We start from the raw sequence: 25369 nt of genomic DNA on the forward strand, positions 1-25369 counted from the left end.
ACAACACTGACATCACCTTCAGCACCCAAGAAAACCTTCCCTGGGCACCCCAATGCAGCATAGGGGCACTGGGCTGGACCACAGTGTAGGGCAATGACAGGGAAGGGCACAGCCAGAGAGCCCAAAGAGATCCCCACACATCCCCTGTCCCATTTCCAGCAAAAGCAACAGCTTGATGGGGAAAGCAGGACCTTTCCCTTGCTTTGTTGGGTTTTTGGGGTGGGGTTTTTTTCAAGTGTTAGCAAATTAGCCTGCTACTAATTGCAAAATGTTTGTAATTATTATTAAAAAAATTAGAGAAAAAAAAATTCACTTTATAAATCTCACCCTGTGCCATCACATCCAGCCTCCTGTGATGGATAAATAAACTCAGCAATTATCAGCAGGGCTGCTCAGCAGGAGTGCAGGCTGATGGGGGACCAGCGGGAGACCACTCCTCCCTTGGCATTCAACTGGTAGGACACCACCCCCCCCCCACCCAGCCCCCCCATCACTGCCCCTTTCCCAAATCCAGCCTTCCACACACAAAGCAGGAGGAAAGGACAAACAGAGACAGAACCTGAAGGGATGAAGCCGACTAAACCAAACCCTCCCACAGCTTTGGCAAAGGTTTGACACAGCCCAGCAGCTCAAGAAGGGCTGGGGTGGGTGAGGGGATGGACACTACCCAAACTCGGATGGGGTAGGGGACCGGCTGGCTGGTGGAAAGCCAGGGGTGCCCAGGAGCAAGGATGCTGGAGGAGCAGGCTCTGCGTGCAGCCCCCGCCTCGCAGCCTGGCTTTGTTCTTATTTCACGGTGGGGGTTTTATTTCCCCGCTGCTGGCTCGGGCTTCCAGCCCTCCCCAGCAAGCAGGACGGGTCATTATCCTGATCCACAGCAGCTCAGAGGCTCCCAGCCACGCTAAGCCAGGAGGGGAGAAATCAAAAGCCAGCCAAGCCCGGGAAGCAGCAGGACGGTGCTCTCAGCCCCTCTCCCCACGTTTATAAATGCAAAGTTGAAATTCAGCACGAAGCTCATTGAGATCCAGACTTTTCCCTTCCTTTGGCGGTTTCTCTGTGCAACTGAGTTGCTGCCTGGTACCAGGAAGGTCAGAGAGGAACTCAGAGTGATTTGAACAGACAAAACCACGCTGCCCCATCCTCCAAGCTGAAAGGGTTAAACCCTGCCATCGTTAGGTTTCAGAGTGAAACACCAGCAGTGAAAGGGGTTTATCACCAGGAGGCCAAGCAAACTCCACCCAGGATGCACATCCAAGGTCTTGAATGATTTCCCCCAGCCTCCTGGTGATCCCCACGCCCGCTTCTCCTCCCACCTCCTCCCCAGCGTGATGATGCATTGCACCTTGACCGCGTGAGGAAGCCCATAAAGCAAGGCTGAGGGACAGGGCAGAGCAAGACGAATGGATTTAATATCAACCCAAACAGAGCTGCGATTGCACCCAATGAATTATTCATTCTGGCTTCACTAACAGCTTCCATTTCACACTGACCTGCAGCCCTCACAGGCAGGAGGTGCCGAGGAGGACAGGGGTAGGCAGTCCCATCAGGCACCGGCGTGGCATCGCCTGGCTGAGAGCCAGCCAGGACCTCTGCAGCACCAAACCCCAACCAGGCAGAGATGGAAACAAGCAACTGGGGCAAATGGGTAACAAGAACCACCCTCCCTTTCCACTCCCATCCTTGCATTGTGCCGATAATGACCCCCCCATCACTCTGGCCCTAGAACACAACAACCAGCTCCTCAGGCCTTGAAGCCCATCCCCGATGAAGACCGTGCTCTGCCTGTCCCTCTCACTAAGTGCTGATAAAAGCTGGTATTAATGAATCCCTCAGCGGAGCCCAGCTCTGCTGTCAGCACGAAACCACTCCAGTCTAATAGCCCCCATGATAGGCATGGCCTGTATCCCAGGGGTGGGAGGGATGAGACACAGACGGGGGAAGCTCAACAATTCAACCCTATTTTTTCCCCTCCACCGCCAAGGAATTCAACCCGTTTTTCTCAGCCTTAAAATACTGAGGGATTAATTTTATTCCCCCCACCCTTTCTTCGGTGACAATTCCCCCAGGCTCGTTAAGTGGCTCATCTCAGGTTGACAAAAGCTTCGAGGTGATGGCAGGAGCGCGCATGCCTCCCAGGAGCAGGGGAGGGGTGTGATCCTGGCAGCATCCCTGCAAGGAGAACCCCAACCAGGAAACACAACCCCTTTGAGAGCACCAAGGCAATTAGAAAACACACAAATTAGGATTCCTAAATGTTGTAGCGTGCCACCTCCTGCCCACTGACCTTTGGGAAGGGCAGCAGCACAGCCAGATCTTCCCAAAGGTCTCCAGGGTCCCTGGGGATACAAGGAGAAGCTTGACGACCACAAGATGCACATGGGCTACCAAGAAGCCAGAGTCCAACTCAAGGTCTGACTGTCGCTCAGACACAGTTAATTTTCTAGCAGTCCTCACGCAAAGCCCTGGCTCAGGCTTTTAAGACCGGTTTTAGGAGCAGGGGCACAGCTGGGGACAGGTCCTTGTGGCTTAGAAAGCTCAGCAAATTCCCAGTGCACAGGGACCTGCTCATGCAGCTTTGATGGCACGAACACATCGTGACCAGTATGGGGTTTGCATGGGGAAAGGAAACAACAGGTGGCCACAGAGGTGGGGCTTACACCCACCCTTTGCTCCCGTGCCTCAGGTCCCACTACTCTCCATCCCCTTCCCTGCCCCAAACTATGAGCAGTGGGTAGGTGCAACATGCTCCTCTCCCAGGGGGTTAGAAGCACTCAAGACCCCAACCTCCTCTCCCTCATAGGAGCAAAACCACAACTGCAGAACTCAAAGGGATCCACCAGCAGCACTGCACAGTGTGAAAGCAAGGCATGGACTTTGCAGCTGTGGGAGCCCCGGCAGGAGAAGACATCACCATCCCCACCTTGGCCAGGCAGGAATGTGGTTTTTCCACAGTGAAAACCAACCTAAGTTACCAGGTCTAAAGCAAACGTACAAACTTCCCCATAGTTTTCATTCCAGCTTTGCCACATATCCAGAGTTACAGGTGGAGAAGGAACACCGTGGTGGCCAACCCAAGGAGCATCACAGTCAAGCCTGCTGCTGTACGAGCTGCCACTCACACCAAAAGAGGTCCAAGTCAGACCACCTCTCCCCATTACACCCCAAAAAGTCACTTCTTAAAGAACTTTGACACCTGCTTTGACCTCCTCCACCTTCCCAATCCTTCCTTGACCTGATGGTGCCCATCTAGAAACTGCTTGAAAGCACTAATGAAACAGGGTTAGCTTCTCACTGAAAAAAACCCTTCTCGTCTCCCCTCCCTTCCAAAACCACCACCTTAATTTGGGAGAGGAGAAGGAAAGGGCAGCTAACAAAAAAAATAATCCTCCACCAGTATTTGGGAACCGGTGATGCCAACAGCGAGAGGAGATGAAAAGCAGCGAGTAGAATTTCCATATTTATAACCCTGTGCTGCGGAGGACTCCAGCAGGCAGCAGCGTGCTGGCAGCATGGCTGGGGGAGCCCAAAAAACCCCAGCAAAAAATTCCAATTAATGCTGAGAATCAGAGAGGCTTCGCTGCAGCCGGGCCCGACAGCGACTGCCCGGCTCCTACGGCTTTGCCAGGGAAATAACAAGGCAGATGAAAGCGGCTCAGCCGGCGAGCGTCGGCTCGCACGGCACTTTGAAGGCAGCAGATCACAGGAGGAGGCTGCCAGCAGGCTCGTGGTGGCTGATGCAGCAGCACCGGGCTGCTCACTGAGTTGGGATGCAGGTTGGGACACACCACGAAGCCGTGGGTTTGACCAGGGTGAGCAGTGCTCCTGCATCCCTGCCACGTTGCTGGCGTAAAACCACTTCAGGGCAGGTAAACGGCACAGAGCCAGAAGAGCTTGTCTGGGTATGAACACATCATTAAGCAAAGCTTAAAACCAGTTAAGAGGGCCTCGTTAGCCAGGCTCATCCTTACCTTTGCAGGCCACATTGTTCTCCGGCTCATAACCAGCTCTGCACGTACAGCGGCCGATGGGGACCATCCACTCCCCGTCCCCGTTGCAGTAGAGTTTGATGGGAACGTCCACCTCCTCGGCGTTGGGGATGCAGGTGCCGCGGGCAGTCACTAGCGAGGTGCTCTCCGCTCCCGTCATTGTCTCCGGGAAGATGGCAAAATTCTGTACCACACTAGGGCACTTCTTGAAGAAGACCCTGACAGACAGCAGAGACATACAAGCCCCATAGTCCTGGAAAGCCAGGTAAAAGCCATTGCGGGTCAGGGGCCCAAAACTTCTCACTTCTGTGTTCACCTTCATCAACCTGCCACCAAAGTCAACCTGAGAGAAGCTCTCGTCAGCAGCAATGGTGTCCACTTTGAGGTAGGGTGCCTCTGTCCAGAAGGCGGACTTCTTGGTGGCAATGACAGAGTCTGTCTCGTAGTAGTAGAGGTTGAAGGTCTCCTTGCAGGAGCCGGGGACGTTGGGGAGGCTGCTGCAGTCCCGCACAGTGAAGCGCATCTCGGTGTAGATGCGGTGGGCTCCGCGCCGGTTGATGAAGGTGGTGAGGAGCCAGTTGTTCTGGTTGGGCTCGAAGACGTTGCACACCTGGTACGTACGGATGGTGTTGAGGTTTTCGTCGTAGCCACTGACTTCTTCCCACTGCAGAACGGAGAAGGGAGAAGCAATGACAGAGAAGGCAAAGGCACCAGTGGTGGGCACTGAGCCACAGGTGTCCCCCCACACAGAGGGGACCAGGAACACTGTCACGCAACGTGATGCACATGCAGAAACACCACCCATGCCAGCACCAGAAGCATTCCTCACCCTCTTGCCCCTGCATGCCTCTCCCCATTGCTCCCTGCCGATGCCAAAGCATCTCTTCCAGGCAGGAAACCGCTTTAGCTGCCCTGAGAAGATGTAAAAACAGGAAGAAAGATGGTCCAGGCACCCAGAGGTGGGAGGGAAAGCAAAGCAGCACAGAAGGTTATGGTTTTATTAAAGCCTGTGGGCTGGAGAGCAAGCCTGACCCCAGGTTCTCAGCACAACGGGATCATTTCCCCTGGCAAAGAAAACTAAATCAACCATTACCACTGTGCAGAGGGAGAATATAGATTCACAATTCGATTTATAGAAGGGCATTAATATAATCCAGGCTACAATTTCAATTAAGGGACAGCGGCAAACTGTGAATAGTCTATGATGGCATTTGAGTCCTACAGACAGATTTACAACCTCATAATCCATTCATTTAAACTAATCCATGTTTACAGTCTCCTCATAACAGCATTATTCATACAGCAATCTTTAAGCAGCACTCGGAATATCTATGCATAATTTCCAGGAGCGATGCTCGAGCGGCGCTCACGCGTGTCTCCGCTGCCGTGGGGGCAGGTGGGTGATGCCAACCTGCCCCAGCGCATCGAGACTTCCCTGAGAGCAGCCCTGATGCCATATGAATTTTGCCCTCTTCCATTGAACAGCCACATTCCACGCCCGATCCCTGAGCTTCCCCCCTGTCAACCACAGCCCTGATGTAAAAAAAACCCCACCCCAACAAACCAAAACCTACAGGTTTGTATCTGGTTTTCCAAGCAGGGGCCTCTACACGCTGCCAACAAGCACAGCAGGACACTTGCTTCCGAGTCCACCTACTCAGCTCTGCTAAATTTAAGCGAGGATCAGAGCTCAGGGCTGTGTGCTGTTGGGAAGCAGTGTTTTACTGAGCCAGCAATAAAGCCTCACGCATCCAGCTGAGCGCTTTCCCTTCACATCCCACGCTGCAAAAGCACCACAACAAGCCCTCTTTACCCCTGGACCAGATGTGCAAATTCAATGCCCTTTCAGCACCAGGCACCTTTTCACGTGAGGAAGCTGCAGGGTCCCCCCTGACCCAGGGGGCTGGTGTTGTTTCCTGTTCCCACCTGGGCTTTTTCAAGCCCCATCATCCCACTAAGACCAGATGCCGAGCTCTCTCACTGGTATAACGCTGGCCCCGCTGCCCTTGCCGCAGGAATCCTGCCCTCCATCCCTTCCACGGGCTGTACAGCCTACAACACAGGGAACGATGTGAAACATCACTTGGAAAATCCTCATGAGGGTTTGGGGGCTGGATTCAGGTAAGCCCTTGGGTTTGAGCACTCCTGCAACTGAAGAGCAGCAGGTCCCTGTGGCTGAGAGCCCCACAGTGCCCGTGGCTACTGACATTGATGCCCTGACAGGAGCAAATGCATCATTTTGATGAGATCCCACTAAATTCACAGGAAGACCAAGATTAAGACAATGTCCTTCTCCATCTCCACCAAGACTTAAAGCATGGCCAGTGGGGACAGCCAGAGGAAAGCCCACATCCCACCAGAGTCAGTCCCCAGGGACCACCATCCCGGCGCCTGGCTGCCACCTTTGCCCTGGCACTGACATCCACAGTCTCCCACCAAGTCCCAGAGTGAATGGCTACTCTCTCCAGCCCCATGAGAGACAAGGAGAGCTTGGGAGACAGAGCAGGAGCTCTTCTCCTGTCCTCCTCCTGCCCCAAGGAGCAGGAAGGTCCCGTTTATAGGCGGCTGCTGCTCTCCTCCCTCTTGTTTCATTGCTTCCCTCTCTGGTTCCTCTCTTCTCTGCTTGTTCCTATGATGCTATGGCTTGGTGCTATGCCCCAAAGCAAGGGGGTGGAGGAAGGCAGGGCAGAGGGGAAGCTTTGGGTTCCTTACCTTGGTTTTCAGCAGTCTGGGCTGAAAAAGGAATAGCCCAGCTGTAGGGTAGCTGCTTTTGGGAACTGAAGACTCAAACCAAGAAAAGACCAGCTACATTTGGGGTCTTTGTTGACTCCAACACAAGCAGAAATCCCTACACCTACCTTAGCATCTCTATGCCAGGCTGCTTGGATGCGTCATGGTCTGCAAACCCCCACCCCCAGCACCCCTGCTCTGGCCAGGCATCACTCAAACATCGTCTCCCAGCACCAGGCAAGCCACAAACCAGCCCAAATCTGTCCTCAGACTTGTGAGCTTTTGAACAGGACAAACCTCAAAACCCTGAGCTGTAACCAGGCAGCTCAAAGCCGACTGGATGCCTGGAGTGAGAGGAAGACATCACTCATTTTCAACTGGTGTCCAGCCTACAGCACAACACCCACGGGGGTTCACTCCAGGACTTTGAAGGTGGTCCGTACCCTCCCAAAGCACCCAACGCTACTGAGAAAAGCCCAGATCATGAGCAAGGGGACTTCACAAGGGGAGTCACGCTCTCCAACACATGCTATGGACCAACTGTGTCTTAAAATAAAGGGCCCAGTATTTTAAAATACATTGTAAAAGATCTAATATAGGATCCAGTAAAGGAGAAGGGTCACCAGTGACTCTGAGAGGAGCAAGGCTCGTGCTGATCACCACACAGCTGGATCAGGGCAGCCCGTGACGCGAGGCAGAGCCAGGGATCAGGTGCTGGGATGCAGGAACCTGGGCTGGGGAGAGGCTCCACTCTGCAGAGGGTGAGATGGCCCTGCCTTAGGACACCAGCTCCCCACCTGCCTCGCACGGGCTTTCAGTGACAGCAGCTGCAGGCAGCTATTTATATCCCATCTCCATCACCTGCACGCAGCCCTCCCCCCCTGCATTTTGCCAGCAATTTATCCAGGTCCAGATGTTTTTCCCCAAAGCCCCACATTTCAAGGGCCTCTGATGTGTCCAGAGAGAGTTCCATGCCCACTGCACGTGTGATTGAGCTTTGGTGATGCTGTGCAACCTTGGTTCTTCTGAGGACCCGGACAAGCCTGCCTCATCCTAACAAAAGGTGCGGGCTGGCATCCTTTTCCCTGTGGTCCCACATCCCAGAGGCCCCAGGGACCACCCCCACTGCCATACCCATCCTTGCCCAACCAGCTGCCTGTCCCACCGTGATGCCTTGTCCATCAACTCGCATCCCCTCCCGCAGCTCCTCTCTCCCACCCCAGCTCCATCTCTCTCTTTCCCTGCCAGGGGAATGTGAGTCAGGTTATTTTATGCTTCCATTCCTCAAAGGCTCGTATTATATAAAAAAGAAGTTTTAAGTGCCTCAGGGTGTTTTGTTCCTCATTACTTCATAAAAGTGACATTAATAGCCAGGGAAGAGCACTGCCGAGTGCAATTACGGATGATGTTCCAGGTATGAAAGCTGTTTTGAGCCTGCTAATGTTTCCTAATTACAAGTCTTTTGGCACAGGGAGAGGGAAGGCGCAAGCGGGGGAATGGAAAGCGGTGACGGGGCCGGACCCTTCACCTGGGAGGAGGAAAGAGCACGGGGATGGAGAAAAGCTCCACCCTCACTAAGACCTCGGGACCCATTGAGGGGAAGGGTTGCTCAACCCTGGATCAGCCACCAATGGGAACTGCTGCTACTGCCACCGCTGCCCCAGCTCCCCACCAGCCTTCCAAGGGAAGTAGTTTGAAGCCCACAAGATCATGTAAGGAACAGCTGGGCAAGGGGCACTTACCCCTGAAGGAGGGTTGGCGGTCCAGCCCAGCTCGGCCGTCGCCGTCCGCGTATCCATCAACGTTTCTGAGGAAACACAAGAAGAGGAAAGCAAACCAGTTACTCCCAAAGGTTTTCATGACATTAATAGCACAGAGATACAGGGAAACAGCCCAGTTGCTTTTGTGGGGCGTGCATCCGACCCTTGGAGCTGCCTGGGAATAGAACAGCGGGTGCCCTAATGCCTGGGATGAGCTCATGATAGCAAACTGGGCACGACCTGAAGCCAGCCCATGCTGCTGTCACTGACTCTCCCAAGCCCAGCAAAGGAAAAGTGGTGTTACTGGCTAAAAAGTAATTAGAAAAATTAAAAATACAATACATAGTATCACAGAGTTGTAGGGGTTGGAAGGGATTCCAGAGATCATTAGGTCCAAACCCTTTGCCAAAGCAGGATCCCTAGGACAGGTGTCACAGGTCAGTGTCCAAATGGGTCTGGAATCTCTCCAGAGAAGGAGACTCCACACCCCCTGGGCAGCCTGTCCCAGGGCTCCCTCACCCTCACTGAGAAGTTCTTCCCAGATTGGTGCAGAACTCCCTGTGCTCCAACTTGAGGCCATCGTCCCCTGTCCTGTCCCCACAGACACTGAGAAGAGGCTGGTCATTTCCCCGTGTCCCACCCTTCAGCTATTGATAACCATTGATCAGGTTCCCTCTCAGGCTTCTTTTCTCCAGGCTGAACAGCCCCAGCTCACTCAGCCTTTCCTCATAGGGGAGATGCTCCAGGCCCTTCATCATCTCTGTAGCCTCCTCTGGACTCTCTCCAGGAGATCCCTGGCTTTTTTATCCCAGGGAGCCCAGAACTGGGCACAACGCTCCAGGTGGGGCCTGACTAGGGCAGAGCAGAGGCTGCTGTGCTTGGCATGGTCATACAAAACCCTGCCTACACCCGAGCTGCAAGGCTGCACAGACCTCCTGGGCACAGCGAGAGGCACAGCCCTCCCTCTCCCTCCAGCACCTCCACAGGGGCCTTTTGGCAGGTCCCATTCGACCTGCTCACAGCCACTTGCTTCACTCCCAGGGCCTGGCATCCCACTCCACACTCCAGGCCTGGCCAGTGTCATACATGGATATTATTTATCAGGATGATTCCAAAGCCATGAATAGGAAATCACACTGTTGGAGCGACATTCCCCTGCCTGGGGGGGGCTTTCAATGGAGGATTTGGGGGGGGGAATATTCAAAAGCCACGAGAAAGCCGATGTTTCCCTGCTTGCATTCTTTAAAAAAGAAACAAAACACCCAAACCACAACAGCAAACCACAACAAGAATAACAGCAAGAGCAACAACGTATAGAAACAGATGGGAAAACCCCTCCAGGTTGTATTTATTTGTTTGCAGGGAGCAGACATGCAGATTCATTTCCTCAACTCTTCTGTCTCGCCCAAACAGGAGGAGGAGGGGACATGCCGATGGTGGCTGGCACCACCGAGCATCCCCATGTCCTTCCCCCTTCCCTTGGAGGTCCCAGGTACTCACGCCAGCCTCTCAGCGCCAGGAAAACCAAGGTCAGGAAATCAGGCAGGGAATGGGAATGGCTGCCAGACCACTGCTTTTAATCTCTCCACGCCTGCTCCAGCAATCACCAACGGGAAGCGAGTCTCCTATCCATCTTCCCACCCCTCCCCTTCACCGACTGCCCTGGGATGGGAAGCCGGAGGAGCGTGACCAGGAACTCTCCACCCTGTCACCAGCGATAAACTTTCCCTGCTCTTGAAATCCTGGTCGGAGCTGCTGCCTCCCCGGCCTGGCTCCAGGAGAGGTCAGTAGGGCCACAGATGCAGGGAGAGCAAGACAACCCCCTTCGAGATGGAGCGAGAGGCGCTTGGAGAGCTCGTGAAGGCTCCACACCCTTAACAGGTCCTGGGATGCTGTGGGATTGCTCCAAAGCCCACAGCCCCAGCGCTCAGGGCAGTGCCAGCCCAGTCCTGCTCACAGTGCCCCTGGAGGGGTGAGGTTTCACCCCCAGCCCATGCAGGAAACAAACATGTGGCAGCCTTCACACCATTGCTAAGTGCCCCATAGTACCGTCACAGTCCCTGTCTGTTTGGCAGAAGTCAGCTAAAAACAACCCATCCCCATCCAGGTCCTGCTCCCAGCACCCCCAAGCCTTTCTTCCCTCCCCTCATTAAGCAGTCATTAATCCCTTGTAATGAGGACACAGGCAAGCCCAGGTGCAAACTGATGCGAAGGTGGAAGTGAAGGGTTGTGGAAACACCTCCCAGTCCGCCCTCCTGGAGGGGCTGCTCCGAGAGCCCCCAAAATCCTTGCTGCTTCTCCCCAGAGCACACGGCACATCCTTACACCATGCAAGAGAAACTGAGGCAGCAGAGCCTTTGCCTAGGGTGCAGGGTGTGTGGTGGGGCTGGGACGTGGCCTTGGTGCATCCACCCACCGCATTCGATACGGATGTGCTCCCAGGAACAGGATTCTTCCAGGAGTCTGGTCAGAAAGGGCTGTCACTCAGTCATCTCCCTCCCTGCGCTTACAGCTTCCTTCCCCTAGTGCTTGCTTTGGGTTTGGGTTTTTAGTTGGTTGGTCAGATTTGGGGTTTTGGCTTTTGTTTGTTGGTCCACCCCTTCCTTCCTGCTGTTCCCAACCCCTGAAAAGGCTCCACACTTTGCAAACAGAGCTTGACGGCTGCGGCAACTCCGGCACGGCATGGCACCCAGCTCCCCAAGCAGGAGGCTTCCAAATAACGAACTAACTGAAGAAATAAATTAATAAACTGGAAAGAACCACTAAAAAAAGCTGTCAGCACACAGGATACCCGAGTCCTGACCGGCCCGTGTGGTCTCTGGCCGGGGAAGGTCACGCTCGCAGCGTTTCCGCTGCAGATGTGTAACAGGCACTTGGATGGCTCCGTGTTTTCTACAGGAATTTGCAAAGCAAAGGAAAAAGAGGACTGAGAGCCACCACCATGAGCCTGACCCTCTAGAGACCATCTCCCACCCCCGCTCCAAAGGATGCTGCCAGATACAAGGGGATCCAGAAGCTGGCAAAACAGTTTGGGGGTTTGGGGAGGGGGGGGTCTTAATAATTGGTAATTTTAAAATGGGTTAAATCTCCCCTTTCAGCCCAGATTCCTGCTGAACTCCCCTAAACCCCATGCCCACAAAGGCATTGGCACCAGGATTCGGCTGAGCTGCCCCCTGCTATTCCCTCTTGGAAGGGAAGAATCCCTCACGGATTTTGCTCCATTTTCTGGGATTCATGAGGGCCACTGTGACCCCAGGGGAAACTCCACAGGGATGTTTGTGGCTGTGTTGCTCAGGGCTAAGGCTGCCGAGCATCCTCCTGCAGCAAGGGGGGGGTGAGGCATCTGTGCCTCTTGCCCCAAGTCCCTGCAGAGAAAGAGGGGATGAGATGGGGCTCCCAGCACTCAGGTCTCCATCTCCAGGCTGGGGACACACACACACAACACACACACACACACACACACACACAGGGATCTTCGATCCCAGCTATCCATCACTTGGGAGCAAGCAAAGGAGCATGGGCAGTAAAACCCTTTTGCTCTGCTACCAATAGGATGACCAGGCACCCATGCCCAAGCACCATGAGTAAAGGAAAAGTCACACAGACACCTCACACCTCTCCTCCCACCTGCCTCATCCTGCAAGGACCAGTCCTCTTAATTTGGCCCTGGATATTAACTAACCCCCTTCCCGGGGGTGTCAACACACAGGTAACATGATCTCCCTGCACCTCCTACATGTAGTGCAGGATCATGAGCCGTGTCCACCAACACCAGCCCATCCCTGCACCTCCAGTGGGGCTCGGTGCCCAAGAGGATACAGGGCAAGACAGTGCCCTCCCCTTGCCCACACCAAGGCCCTATTCTCCAGTGACTCCTACCACACCTCATCAGCTGCACAAGGACACACCAGATGCCATGGGGATGCTCTGCCCCGGATGGAGCTCAATGCACTCACTGGAGAAGTTTTCAGGACCCGAGCATCCAAGGGAGGCTGTAATGGCTGGAGCCCTCGTTAGGGAGGAGATGAGCTCGGCTACGGAGAGCTCCGAGAGTGAAGAATCTTCAGCTGTATACAGTAGATTTTCTTTAATGGACACATTACTTTAAACTAAGCCTTCACCATCTGTTCCAGTCCCTAATTATCAATACAAAAACAAACGTCTACTCACAATTACACTCGTAACGAGTAAAGATGCCAGCAATTAGAATGCACCAGCATCCTCACTGCCGAGCAGCGCATCCATCTGTGATGGCACTCGATCCAGGCAGGGAGGACTCACTGCCATCCCAGCCTCCCCACACCCTCCTGGGCAAATGGGCATGAGCCACAGCCAGAGCTGATGCCCATGGTGGAATAAGCCCCAGCTCAGGGGAGCAAGCATCATTCAAGTGGCAGGTGGGGAGGGAAACAAGGTATTTAGGATGAGAGTAACCAGGCAGGGAGCATGACAGGGCAGGATGTACCACTGGAGCCTTCACACTGGCAGACACCGGCTCGCCAGCCTCTGTCCCCGACAGGATTTAAGCTGCTTCCAGAAAAGCCCTCCTGAATTTCTCCTTTGGTTTGGGTACTTATTTCCCAAAATCCCCAGCCCAAAAGCCGTATTTCAGCCCTCCCCAGCATGACTTCTCCCCAGCGAGGAGCTGGGGACTGGCTACAGGCAGAGAGAGAGATGAAGGGCAGCCCAACATCACCAAGAAACATCCCAGTCAAGAAGGCCATGAAGAAACTTCTACGAGTGCCCTGCTCCTCAGGAGATGCCTCAGGGACACGGTCCCTCTCCTGGAGCAAAAAGCAGCAGCTCTCACTCCTGCAAGAAGGTAACTGCAGGAACCAGCCTCAGGCACTCAATGCAAATGCCTGGACACATGCAGCGAGGCACAGGCACGGCTGAGGCAACCAAGAGATAAAAAAGAGATAGAAATTAAGTAAAATAAGGAGAGAGGAGGCTTGGTAACAACAGATGGGTAGAGGGAGATCTGGAAAGGATGCCAGTTGCTGGAAATAAGCCTTCCCCCGCCCCATCCCCAAGACACATGGGTGCGTGCCCATAGTTGAACCTTTGGGAGGGGAGATGGGGGGGTCCGTCGAGCGAGGGGCAAGGTGTGCAGGGCTTGGGTCTGGGGGAAGCTGAGCATGGCATCTCCTGAGACTCATCCCCAACGTGCGCTCGCAGAGTGCAGAGCAAGCCCCAGCCAGTGACGACGGGGTCAGTGCACGGTCCAGGGCATGTCCCTGGGGCAGTCCCAGCCCCGTAGCCTGACTCGCTCAAGAGGAACAGCAGCAAGGCTTCCCCTCCTCCACCCCCTACCCCAAATGCCACATTTCCCCTTCGACTTCACGCTCATAACCACCAAGGTTCCTTGCTAAACCCCTCCCCACCCCCTACCCGTTCTCTCCCAAGCATTTGAGCAAAGCCAGCCCAAGGCAAGCGCACAGCTTGGGAAGCTTCTGTCCAAGTTTGGTGACATTACCAGAGAGAGGGAACAATAGAGAAGCCGAGCCAAGGCGCATTATTGCAACCACTAGTGCTAAATAACATTAACACTATGATGCCACGAGCTCTGCCTTCCCCCAGCTGCCACGGCTTCAAGAGGAGCCCTGATTGCATCACCGCTTTCACCGCCGCACTCACGCTTCACCTCTCCATGTCAAAGGAAAGCAAGTCCCAGAGGTGCTGGGGGAACCATCTGAATTTAATCCTCACCCTTCCCCGTAGACAGCCAGAGCTCAAGCCCCCAACACTCAGCTGCCCACATCATTACCGGTTGCTCTTCGTGGCCACAGCACCCAACAAACACCGCCCCCATTTGCCTGCACAAGGCTTCAACAAATCCCAAACTTCAGAATAAGCTGGGACTCAGTCCCTTCTGCAGGAGGACTCCCTGTCTGGTTCCTGCTCCTAACTGGGAGAGAGTACCATTGAGAAGGAGCCAGCAGCTGCGCGGCGTCGACGCCGTGATGTCAGCACCGTGACACCTCGTTGCATTACGGCGTCGGAGAGGCAGGCAGGGTGAGAGTGGGATCACCCTCTCTCCCCCTCAACGAGTGGTGCTGCTCCTCTTAACTGTTTCCTAAGAGCATCGACTTCGGAAAGAGCCGCTCACGGTACCTACACGCTTTCAATCAAAAATATTACAGCAACAACTAATTACGTCCCATCATTCCCATGGCTCTCTGCCTTTAATGGTGCATTTTGCTGCTACAGAACGACAGTGAAACTGCTCTGGAAGTGCATAACAAGCTCTCCCCATCAATCTCCCGCGGGTTTGTTATGAAGGATTATGCACCCACTAACAAACCCAGTCGGGAAGGGAAAGGATGCGCTAAACACCAACAGACCGCGTCGGCGCACGACGTTTTCTGCCTGTATTTTAACAGGGAGCCGGGGATGCTCTGAGAGCTGGGCGAGTGTCTCCAGGGAGAGAAGCAGCCACGGCATGGCCATGCTACCCACAGCCACCAGCCAGCGCAAGAAAGCCCAATAAACCCCAACCAACCCCCCAAGTTGGGGATGGAAAAAGGAGGAAAGAATTCCTCTCCCAGCTGAGGACGAGCGTGCTGTGTCAATTTGTGAGGGGATGCATTAAGCCGCGGCCGCTCAGCACAGCCCCGGCCCTCCTCCGGGATCTCCTGTCAATGGCATGGATTGCAGCGCGCAATGAAGATGCATCGCAGCGGGGCTGGCGGCGGCTTAATGAAGCTCAGATTTGGGGGTGTTTGCTCAGCAACTATGTAACAACTTTATCAATAAACCCCGCTGCCTGCTGTGACCGCGGGACGAAGCGCTCTAATTACAGGCGGCAAGCGCTATCCAGAGCGGGATAGATTGATATATGCTGGTTGATGGGAATGAGAGCACCCCATGATGTGACCTGCTTGCACCTTCAGGAGCGTACACACAGCCAACCCAGAGCATCAGGCAAGAGAAAAGCATAGACAGAAAAACCCACCCCTCTATCGAGCCCCACAGGCTATGAGAAACCAAGTTCAGGGGGTGATGTCAAGTTTGGCCTGTAAGGACCAAGTCCTGCTTTCCAACACTCACTCCAGACCACGCAGGGGACCCAGCCCCAGCATCTCCCCCCTTGGTTTTCACACCCTGAAAGGGCTTGACCCAGCACTGGTACGTGGTGTTGGACAAGCTCAGCCGGAGCCCAGCAATCCATTTATCATAATCCTACCGAGGAGAGATCCAGTAAATCAAAGCGACAACCTGCCTGCAAACAAATTACATGGGAGAAGGGTGAGAGGACTGGAGGAGAAAAGAGAGAGAACTGCAGAGGGAGAGATAAGAGGGAAGGAAGTGACAGAGAATTACCAAAAAAAGCAGCATTACAAAAAAGGGAGGAAAAAAAAAAGGCAAAGGGGACCAAATAGGAAGATAAAAGAGAAAGAGAGGGCTTCCAATACCCCTCATTTTCCAAATTGTAAATCTATCTTAGAAAATTTGGGAACAAGTTTTAATCCACAGAGCTCAAGGCAGACATTGGAGACAATGGGATACCTTCAGGATGTGATGTTTTGGGGTATCCCAGCTTTTTCCAGATACAAGGAGCTTGCTTGCTCCCAATGCGACAAAGGCAGCTCCGATGCCATCCAGAAAATCCACACATCCCAGGGGCAAAGCTCATGCTCCACACATAGGTATTTATGGATGGGCGCTGATGTGTCTGGCAACCCGGGGCAAGCAGCACTGAGGGCTGAGAGAGCATGTTAGTGAACCACAGAGACAGACCCAGCTGTCCCAAAAAGCCAGCTCCTCCTCCATGCCACCAGTGATCACAGACTCACAGAATCATAGGAGTTGTAAGGGGCCTCAAGAGCTCAGCAGGTCCAACCCCCCTACCAAAGCAGGGTCCCTAGGACAGGTCACACAGGTCGACGTCCAGATGGGTCTTGAATGGACAATGATCCAGGATCCAGGGCTGTAAGATGACAAGGCCAGGAGGATGCTTCCATCTTCCAGGAGAAGGCTTTCCAGAACAAACATCACTATGCACTTGACCCCCCATCTTTTCTTTCTTGAGGCTGGGCTGCCAACAGCCATCACTGAGCACCGCAGCCTGCCCCAGAAATCACTGCAAGTCAAAGCTGGGCAGGTGACGTTGAGCAGGAACTTCATCATCGCAGGGAGGGCAGATGCTTTCCCAGGAACCCTGCCCACCAAAGGGCTTGTGAGGCTGCCCAGAAGCAGCAGCACCCTCCAACTCAAGGTCCAGCTCTGTAGTGCGAATGAGGAGTTGTTTAGGTTGGGGAAGGACAAGCAGCTCCTCTTCACCACCCAGGGCAGATGAAGGTCAGGAGCACGAGGACACACCACACCTTGTCAGGTGGCTTTGTCATGAGTTGGGCACAGCAGCCTCACACCACTGGACTTACAGGGAAACCAACTGGCTTTGGCAACCATCTCCCCAGTCAAGTGAGCCAGGAGGATCCAGAACACCAAACCCACCGTACATCCCAGTGGGAGCACAGTGCCTTAAGGGATGGCAAGGACAAATGAAGAATCAAGGAGTGATGTTGACAACCTTGTAGGTCCTGCTACTTCTCTGTAGCTCCACAGCCACGTACCAGCATTGGCTGCGTGTGGTGCACCCGTACCAGGCTGAACAGAAGCAGGTAACCTCACCCAGGAGGAGGACGTTCTCCTAGGAGCTCTTTCTCTTAGGAAAGAAGGACCTGAGCTTCATCACACTGTTAGAAAGCAAGGAGCCCCAAAAGAGTGGGGGGAAATAAAGAAAGAGTGGGGTTTGTATCTCCCAGGCTGAGCTCAGCGGAACTGGGCTCCCGGACAACTGGGATTCCCTCAGGAATGACAGCCCCTGAATACAGAACTGGCCGACTGAGAAGAGAGAGCAGCCAAACGACGACAGCACCCGCGATCCTGCGCACTAGGGTGGGTGAGAAGGATGCACAGGCTTCACTCCTGGATAGGCACAGGACATCAGTTTCCCCCATGCAGCTTACAGCTGCAAAGTCACACCGGCCTTTGAGGCACAGCATGCTTTGCTGACCATGGGATGCCAGCCCCGTTCCCCACCCCTTTCCCTGCAGCTGGATTTTGTTTGGTTTAATGGTTTCTCCTTCCCAGCTGGATTTCGTTTGCCTTACTCCAGGACAAGCACTGCCTGGGAGGAAAGCTTTCAAAAATCAAAACATTTATCCTGCATTTCCCTACCCACCATGGCTGCTTTAGGGATTCAGGATGAGTCACTGGTTTGGGCCGCGTTCTCCAGAACAGCTTCAAGCTGGCTGCAGGAACACACATCTCCTGGAGCCCTGAAGCTAACACACCAGCCGCGCTGTCAAAGAGCCCGCGCCACACGCCCGGCATCGTCCGGCTCCTATTTACTAGATCTCATTTTAAAATGTCAAAGGGATTCAGCATGAGCTGTGAACATGACAGGCGGCTCAGACAACAAGCAGGCACCAGCCAGGGTCTCAGGGTTAGAGAGCAGAATCTCCTCACCCATGCACACCCCCTCCCCAGTACTGCCAAGTGCTCGGTGCTCCCCCCCCCACCGCCAGACACCAAAATTTGAGGGAAAAGCTTCCCTTTTCCACTCTAAAACACCTCCCAGAGCACTGACAGCCAAAGCCAGGCTCCTGGGGAAAGCCAAAAAGCAATTCCCCACTGCTGAAACCAGAGGCTTGCACAGAAAAGCCCTGCTTGAGCAACACGCCAGTGCGGGGCGAGCTGCCCAGCACAGCCCCAGCACAAAACCACCACAGCCAGACTGATCTGTTGGGTTGGTTTTTAAATGCAGCATCCAACGTGCTCTAAAAGCCTCCAGGGAGGCTGGTCTTAAATGGCCAGGGGTAAATGAGAACTGAGAAACAGCACTGCTGGTCCGAGGATGCATCCCAAAGATCCCCCACTCGTGTGTGGGGGCTCTCAGCAGGGAGAAGAGGCGAAAGGAGAGGGGAGCAAGAGCAAAACCACACAGGGATGCTCTGCCCGCAGCTGGGAGCGATGAGCTCCACCCCATCCCCCCCGAGCACCAGCAGCAAAGGGAAGAAGTGGAAATGTTGAACCTCAAACAGAAGCAGCTGCAAAAAGCTCGTCGGCAAGCGGCTCCCCGCACCGCCTTCCCGCCGGCCGCTGTGCCGAGCATCGTCTCTCTGGTTCTGGCACCATATGGAGTCAGCTCGCGAGTGCAAACGAGGCAAAGGGAAATAAATCTGTGCCGCCACGGCGGCGCGCGGGGCACCCGGGATGGGGGAAGGCTCTGCCCATGTCCCCGGGGATGCCTTGGCAGTGAGCTGCAGTGCCTGCCCAGCCCTCCCCACTGCAAGGCTGCACGATGGGAAAAGGGACCGGGGAAAAAGGGACCAGGTCTCGTGTGAAGGGTAGAGCGCCCTGTGGGGGGTTTGTCTTGCCCTGGCCCCACATCCAAAGGCAGTTTCCCAAAATGCCCTGCACGCCCAGCCCACAGCTCTCCCAGCTTTGCCTGGCACTTGGCTGTGTTTTCCCCCTCTCTGCTTTCAGATTTGGTGGAAACAACTGGTGGCTGGGATGGCTGGGACCTGCACCGACCCTGCTCCCTCTCCTGAAAACCCAACTCTCAATCTGAGCCACCTTTACCCCCTTACAGCTGCTCCCCTGAGTAAACCACAAAGCGTGGCCACCAAGATTCCCAAGCTCCCTACACACAGGGGGCTGTACCGGCTCCAACAGGCCAGTGCTGTGATGCTAAACCTCAACATACCAGTAGCTACCAGCTGCTGCCCCCGCTTCCCCACCTCGCAGGGCTGGTGGTTGCCCCTTCAGACAACACCCTTCAAGAGTGGAGGGGCTTCGGGACCCCTCATACCAATGTTTTGGCAAGCCAGGGTTCGCCTCCTCAGCTTGTGCCTGTGTGGATGCAGCAGCATCCTCTGTCCCCTTGCACCAGGAAAAGAGGGGACAGACAGGAGCTGCTCTGACTTGACCTTAAATCACAAGGCCTCACTCAGGATCATGCTGTTCCCGCAGGTCGCAGCGACGAGGTGAGCTGCCAAGCGGCGCTGGGAGGCGAGGAAGAGGAGGAAGAGGAGGCAGCAGAGGAGGATGCTGGCAGGAGGTCCCCCTTGGCAGCCAGCCTGCCCAGCACACCCCTGCCTCCAGCCCCAGTACGGGTGCAAGCTGGGAAGAGGCTCTAAGCATGAGGACAAACATCTGTGCGCTGGGAGCGATGCCAAGGCAGGTCCCGGGGATTGGTTCCCCCCCACCCCTTCTCTCCAGGACAGCTTCCTTCCCGAGCGCACGGGGACAGCTGACCTAACACACAGGTGACATCCCACCCAACTTCTGCATGGGGATGCAGGGAGGTAAGGAAAAAGTCCACCAGAGCCAGCTCCAGCAGCCTGCCAGTCTGGCCACTGACTGAGCCCAGTGGGGAGGGGGAGAGGGGGCCACAGCCCACCCTGGGCTCAGGACAGTCCTGGTGTGACCATCATGGCTCCGTTTCGCTCAGCACCAGCTCAAGTGGCATCAGTTGATGATAAAGTTGCCCCTAAGTTCATCTCCATACCCACATCTCCTGGTGACACTGACCCTTCCTCCCTGCTTGTGGTTTCCCTGCTGGAACAAGCCCCTGGATTTGCACCTCACACTCCGGGTCTCACGAGTGTTCAGCATCGCCCCTGCAAAGGAGCTGCCACATCCTCACAAACTCTGTCACATGGGCCACACAGGAGCAGTTTTGAATGGCAGGCAAGTAGGGAGAACGTACCCACAGCTTGTCAGGGTACCAGGAGCTCCTCACCCTTCCCCTCCACAGCTTTCAGGTGGCTGGCTCACATCTTTGTCCCCATGTTCCCCTCACGGAACGCAAGCTCAGATAACAGCAAGAAGGTGCAACACACGTGCAAGGTGAGTTGGTTGCATGTGAGAAGAGGGCAGGAACAACCACAGATCAACCTCAATGGTCTTTCTGCAGTGAAGGATGTCCATCCCTGCAGAGAATCTCCTCCAGAAGGGATGGCACAAACTCCCCTCCCCAGATTTAAACACTTAAGGGAGGGAAAGAGGAAAAGCTGGGCACTGTGGCAGCAAGATGATCTCCAAGCCTTCTCCAGCCCAGATCCTAGTCAGCACCGCATTTGGCTCCTCAGAGAGCCGCTTCTCCAAGGTTACTCTGGATTAACCCAGAGCAGAAGTTCCACCAGTGGCACACAACAAATCAAAAGCCAGATCCCTGCGAGGACCTTTCAGTCCCTGGTGACACAGAGGCATCATTTGCCTGTCACATTGCTTTTCCAACGAGACAAATGCTCAGAAAGCAAGAAAGGGAGCAACCACAGCTGCCAGGATCTTCTTGTGTCCACAAAGACAGGTCTCCTATTGACAAGGGAGTGGAAGGGCTACCAGCTTCCAGATGGTCAGTGGGATCCCTGCGTGGGACAGGGACCTGCCCACTACAAAAGGCCAAACCAGCAAGCAGGGAGGGAGCTGCTCACCCATCGCCACGTAGTATCCCAGCACAGCAGCACAGCTCCCAAGGGAAAGTTGCTCCTTCACCATGTGATGGTTCAGAGGGTGCAAAGGTTTGGGCTTTCTAAAGTACACAACACCTATGTAGACCCTTAAGCACAGTTATGGAGAAGACATGCTCCTCTCACTGCAGAAACACAGAGCATTGGGAGTTGGAAGGGACCTCAAAAGCTCACCTAGTCCCACCCCCTGCCAGAGCAGCATCACCCAGACTAAATCCCACAAACACATCCAGGTGGGTTTGGATGTCCCCAGAGAGGGAGACTCCCCAGCCTCTCTGGGCAGCCTGGCCCAGGGCTCCAGCACCCTCACAGGGGAAAAGTTCCTCCTGACATTCCCATGGAATTTCCTCTGCTCCAGCTACCCCTTATCACTGCCACCACTGAGCAGAGTCCAGCTCCATCCTCCTGACTCTCACCCCTCACATATTGATAAACATTAATAAGGTCACCCCTCAGTCTCCTCCAGGCTAAAGAGGCCCAGCTCCCTCAGCCTCTCATCATAAGGTAGGGGTTCCACTCCCTTCATCACCTTGGCAGCCCTGTGCTGGGCTGGGCTCTTCCAAGGAGTTCTGTGTCCTTCTTGAGCTGAGGGGCCCAGAACTGGACACAATATTCCAGGTGTGGTCTCATGCCCTCTTCAAAGTCATCACTCATGCTTGGCTCACTCTCTCCATCACAACTTCCCAGGAAAACACCCCTCACTGCCCCCAGGACCACGGCAGGAGGGGCACACCCCCCCTGGGGACACAGAACAAGGTGACCCCAGGAGACATGTGCACACCAGGACACCCACCCCTACCAGGAAGGGCATCCCAGATAGTTCCACAGGCTTCACCCAGCACTCCCAGCATCCCACCCCACCACCCTGAGCCCCCACAGCCTCCCTCCCCTCGCCCAGGGCGCTTGCACACGTGTTCACACACACCGGCACGGAGCAGGGAGGGGGGGGGGGGGGGGGAAGCAGCGTTGCAGAAATAACACAGGCACACAAACAAAAGGGCCCAAGCCATTAATCTGGGTGAACCAGAGGAAATGAAATCATTATGTCTGCAGCTACAACATCCCGAAGAACAAATTTCCTGCCTGGATAATAAATGGATTCTTTTGTTTCACGTTGGCCCCCCAAAACCACGTGACTGTCTTGGCCTATTCCTCATCCAAAACATCTTGCTGTATAAATACCCAGACAGGCTCGAGTTTCAGCTGCTAAAAATATGTTTTAATTATAATAGTATATAATAATAACAACAACAACAGCAAAAATCCAGCCCTGCAGGCTCCCTTTGCCTCCTAAGCCACCTCTGAAGGCTTTCCAGGCAAACAAAACAGACAGAAGTCACCAATCCCAGAATCACCAGATTGGAAAAGACCTTTAAGATCATCAAGTCCAACCATTCCTGTCCTAAGCTAAACCATATCCCTGAGCATCTCATCTCCCTGCCTGTTAAACACACCCAGGGGCGAGGACTCAGCCCCCTCCCTGGGCAGCCTGTGTCAAGCCCTGACAACTCTTTCAGTAAAAAAACTTTTAATATCTAATCTAAACCTGCCCTGGTGCAGCTTCTTGACACCTCCCTTTGTCCCATCTCCTGTCCCCTGGCTGAAGAGACCATCACCCACCTCTCTGCACCCTCCTGGCAGGTCAGTGGAGGTGGGGAGAAGGTGTCCCCTCAGCCTCCTCTTCTCCAGGCTGAACACCCCCAGTTCCCTCAGCCGCTCCTCATGGGATTTGCCCTCCAGCCCCTTCCCCAGCCTGGTTGCCCTTCTCTGGGCTCACTCCAGGACCTGGATGTCCTTCTTATGGAGAGGAGCCCAGAACTGGACCCAGCACTCGAGGTGCAGCCTCACCAGTGCCCAGTACAGGGGCACAATCACCTCCCTAGACTTACCTGCCACACTGTTTTTGATACAAGCCAAGATGCCATTGGCCTTCCTGGCTGCCTGGGCACACTGCTGGCCCATGTTCAGCCTGCAGTCACCCAACACCCCCAGGTCCTTCTCTGCCTGACAGGTATCCAGCCAGCCTCCCCCAAGCCTGCAGCACTGCCGAGGTTGTTCAGTTAGAGCAGAGCAGCACAAATGAGCTCAGAGACAGGCCCAGGCACCCTGGGTTGATGCTCACAGCAAATATCCCCTGCCAGAAGGAGAAGGGATGGATGCACAAACGTTTTAAGCACACAGAAGTACCCTTTAAGTATCTCCCAGCAGCGGACCGGACCGAAGCCACAAGGCACACTGAGGACGGCTCCTCAGGGCCACAGAGGTTTCTTCTGGTGGCTTTCCAGTGCCTCACTAGGGCTTTGGTTTTGCTTGTTAGGTGGATGGGGAACACAAGTCCTGGCGTCCCCTAGCTTGCTGTGGGGGTGTGTCAGCTGCTGGAACAGCTCTGGGGGTCTCAAGGGACACAGACCTCCAAAGGCTGTGTGAATTATTGGTTTCAATCATTCCTTTCATCGGCAACTCCAGCGGATCACCCGGTTCGAGCTGCTTTTGCACCTAACCATGTATTTTAATGGCCTCAAGTTGGAACACAGGGAGTTCCACACCAATATGCAGAAGAACTTCTTCCCAGTGAGGGTGAGGGAGCCCTGGGACAGGCTGCCCAGGGGGTGTGGAGTCTCCTTCTCTGGAGAGATTCCAGACCCGTCTGGATGCCAACCTGTGTGACCTGTCCTAGGGACCCTGCTTCAGCAGAGTTGGACTTGATGAGCTCTGGACGTCCCTTCCAACCCAGGTTGTCTGACTCTGATCTGGCCCCCCAGCCCAGCTTCTTGCTGCTCCTCTCCCCAGCAAACACTGCAACCAGTTTCAAAACCAGGCGCAGTTTGAATCCGAACGTCAAAGCACCTCGGTGCAAACAAGTCTATAAATGGTTTGGATGTTAGAGAAGAGGCTTCCACAGATGAAGGGGAGCTCAACAACCTACAGGCAAGAGCTTCAGCCCCATCCTGCTCCAAGCAAAAAGTCTCCTTGATGCAGCCCAGGAGAAAACCAGACCTTTTCGGTTCCTTCCTCCTGCACCACAGCATCGTCCCAGGTGGGCAGAGCACAGCAAGGAGCCTTCTGCTAAATGTCAAAACCACCCAGACTTTTCCCAGAAAGGCAATTTTGAGGTTCTCCAGAACAGCAAAGGGGGCTGACAAAAGCAGCCCGCAAGGCAGCCATGGAAAGCCCTGCTCTGAGCCTACCACCCCATGCTCAGCCACAGCTCCTACTGACTCAGGGCTACACTTGGTCCACATCACCCAGAGCATCCCAGGAGCAAAACCTCTCCTGTTCAACCCCAAAGGCAGAGGAAAACCCTCCTTTGGAAAGCTGGCTTGGCGCATTGCGCCAGAAGAACTTTAATTTCTTTTTCCTTTGTGGGTATTCCTTTAATTTCCATTATATTTTGGATGCTGGGGAAAGCAGCCAAGCATAGCTGCTGCCTCCTTTCAATCGCTTATCGTGGCTGTTTCTTCAAGGAAGGGGAAAGGGAAAGAAAAAAAAAAAAGAAAGTCCTTGGAAACTAAATATTTACACACCCACGTACACTAATCCCAGCAGATCCCAGGGTGGGAAGCCTATTTAAAAAAAACATCCCTAATTACTTTCCCATTTTAAAGGGAATAAGCTGGTGACTCGCTGGAACACCAGCCTGGAGTTACCATGTATTTTTCTGAAGAGGAACAATCTGCTGGCCAAGGTACAGGCAGCACAGGGGGGCTGACAAATCATTTCATACCCTTCCCCTTCCATACAGCTGCTGACAGCACCAAGGAGCCAGAGTCTGGGTGGGGGTGGTCAGGAAATGCCACCCTCGGGAGACCACAAAGCCAGCTCAGGCAGCGGTGCAGCATTGTAGGGGTTGGAAGGGACCTCCAGAGCTCATCAGGTCCAATCCTCCTGCCAAAGCAGCTCCCTAGGACAGGTCACAGGTCCGTGTCCAGAAAGGGCTGGAATATCTCCAGAGAAGGAGACTCCACACCCCCTGGGCAGCCTGTCCCAGGGCTCCCTCACCGGGAAGAAGCTCTTCCACATATTGGTGTGGAACTCCCTGTGCTCCAGCTTGAGGCCATCTCCCCTTCTCCTGTCCCCACAGAGACTGAGAAGAGCCTGGCCATTTCCCCCCATGTCCCACACTTCACATATTGGCAACCATTGATCAGATCCCCTCTCAATCTTCTCTCCAGGCTGAACAGCCCCAGCTCACTCAGCCTGTCATCACCGGGGAGATGCTCCAGGCCCTTAACCATCTTTGTGGCCCTCAGCTGGACTCTTCCCAGGAGATCCCTGTCTTTTTTCTACTGGGGAGCCCAGAGCTCCAAGGAAACCTTCTTGATGGGAAAGCAGAGCCACAGAGCCCCAACACCTCAAAAAGCCATCAGTCACCTCGTAACCATACCCTGGCAAGCACCCACCTCCCTCCCAC

At 54.5% G+C, this 25369-nt stretch overlaps 1 protein-coding gene across 1 annotated transcript in view; it reads right to left on the reverse strand.

Annotated features, from left to right (window-relative positions):
• The window catches only part of EPHB1 (EPH receptor B1), a gene marked incomplete at its 5' end in the record, with an annotated part of 77963 nt that overhangs the window by 42040 nt on the left and 10554 nt on the right, over positions 1 to 25369 (reverse strand). The window contains 2 exon segments of the mRNA XM_084267392.1: positions 3969 to 4650; positions 8459 to 8523. Of these exon segments, the coding sequence (XP_084123518.1) occupies positions 3969 to 4650; positions 8459 to 8523 (747 nt within the window).

The sequence above is a fragment of the Gallinula chloropus genome, assembly GCF_964237585.1.
Source record: "Gallinula chloropus genome assembly, chromosome: 8".
Classification (NCBI taxonomy): Eukaryota; Metazoa; Chordata; class Aves; order Gruiformes; family Rallidae; genus Gallinula; species Gallinula chloropus.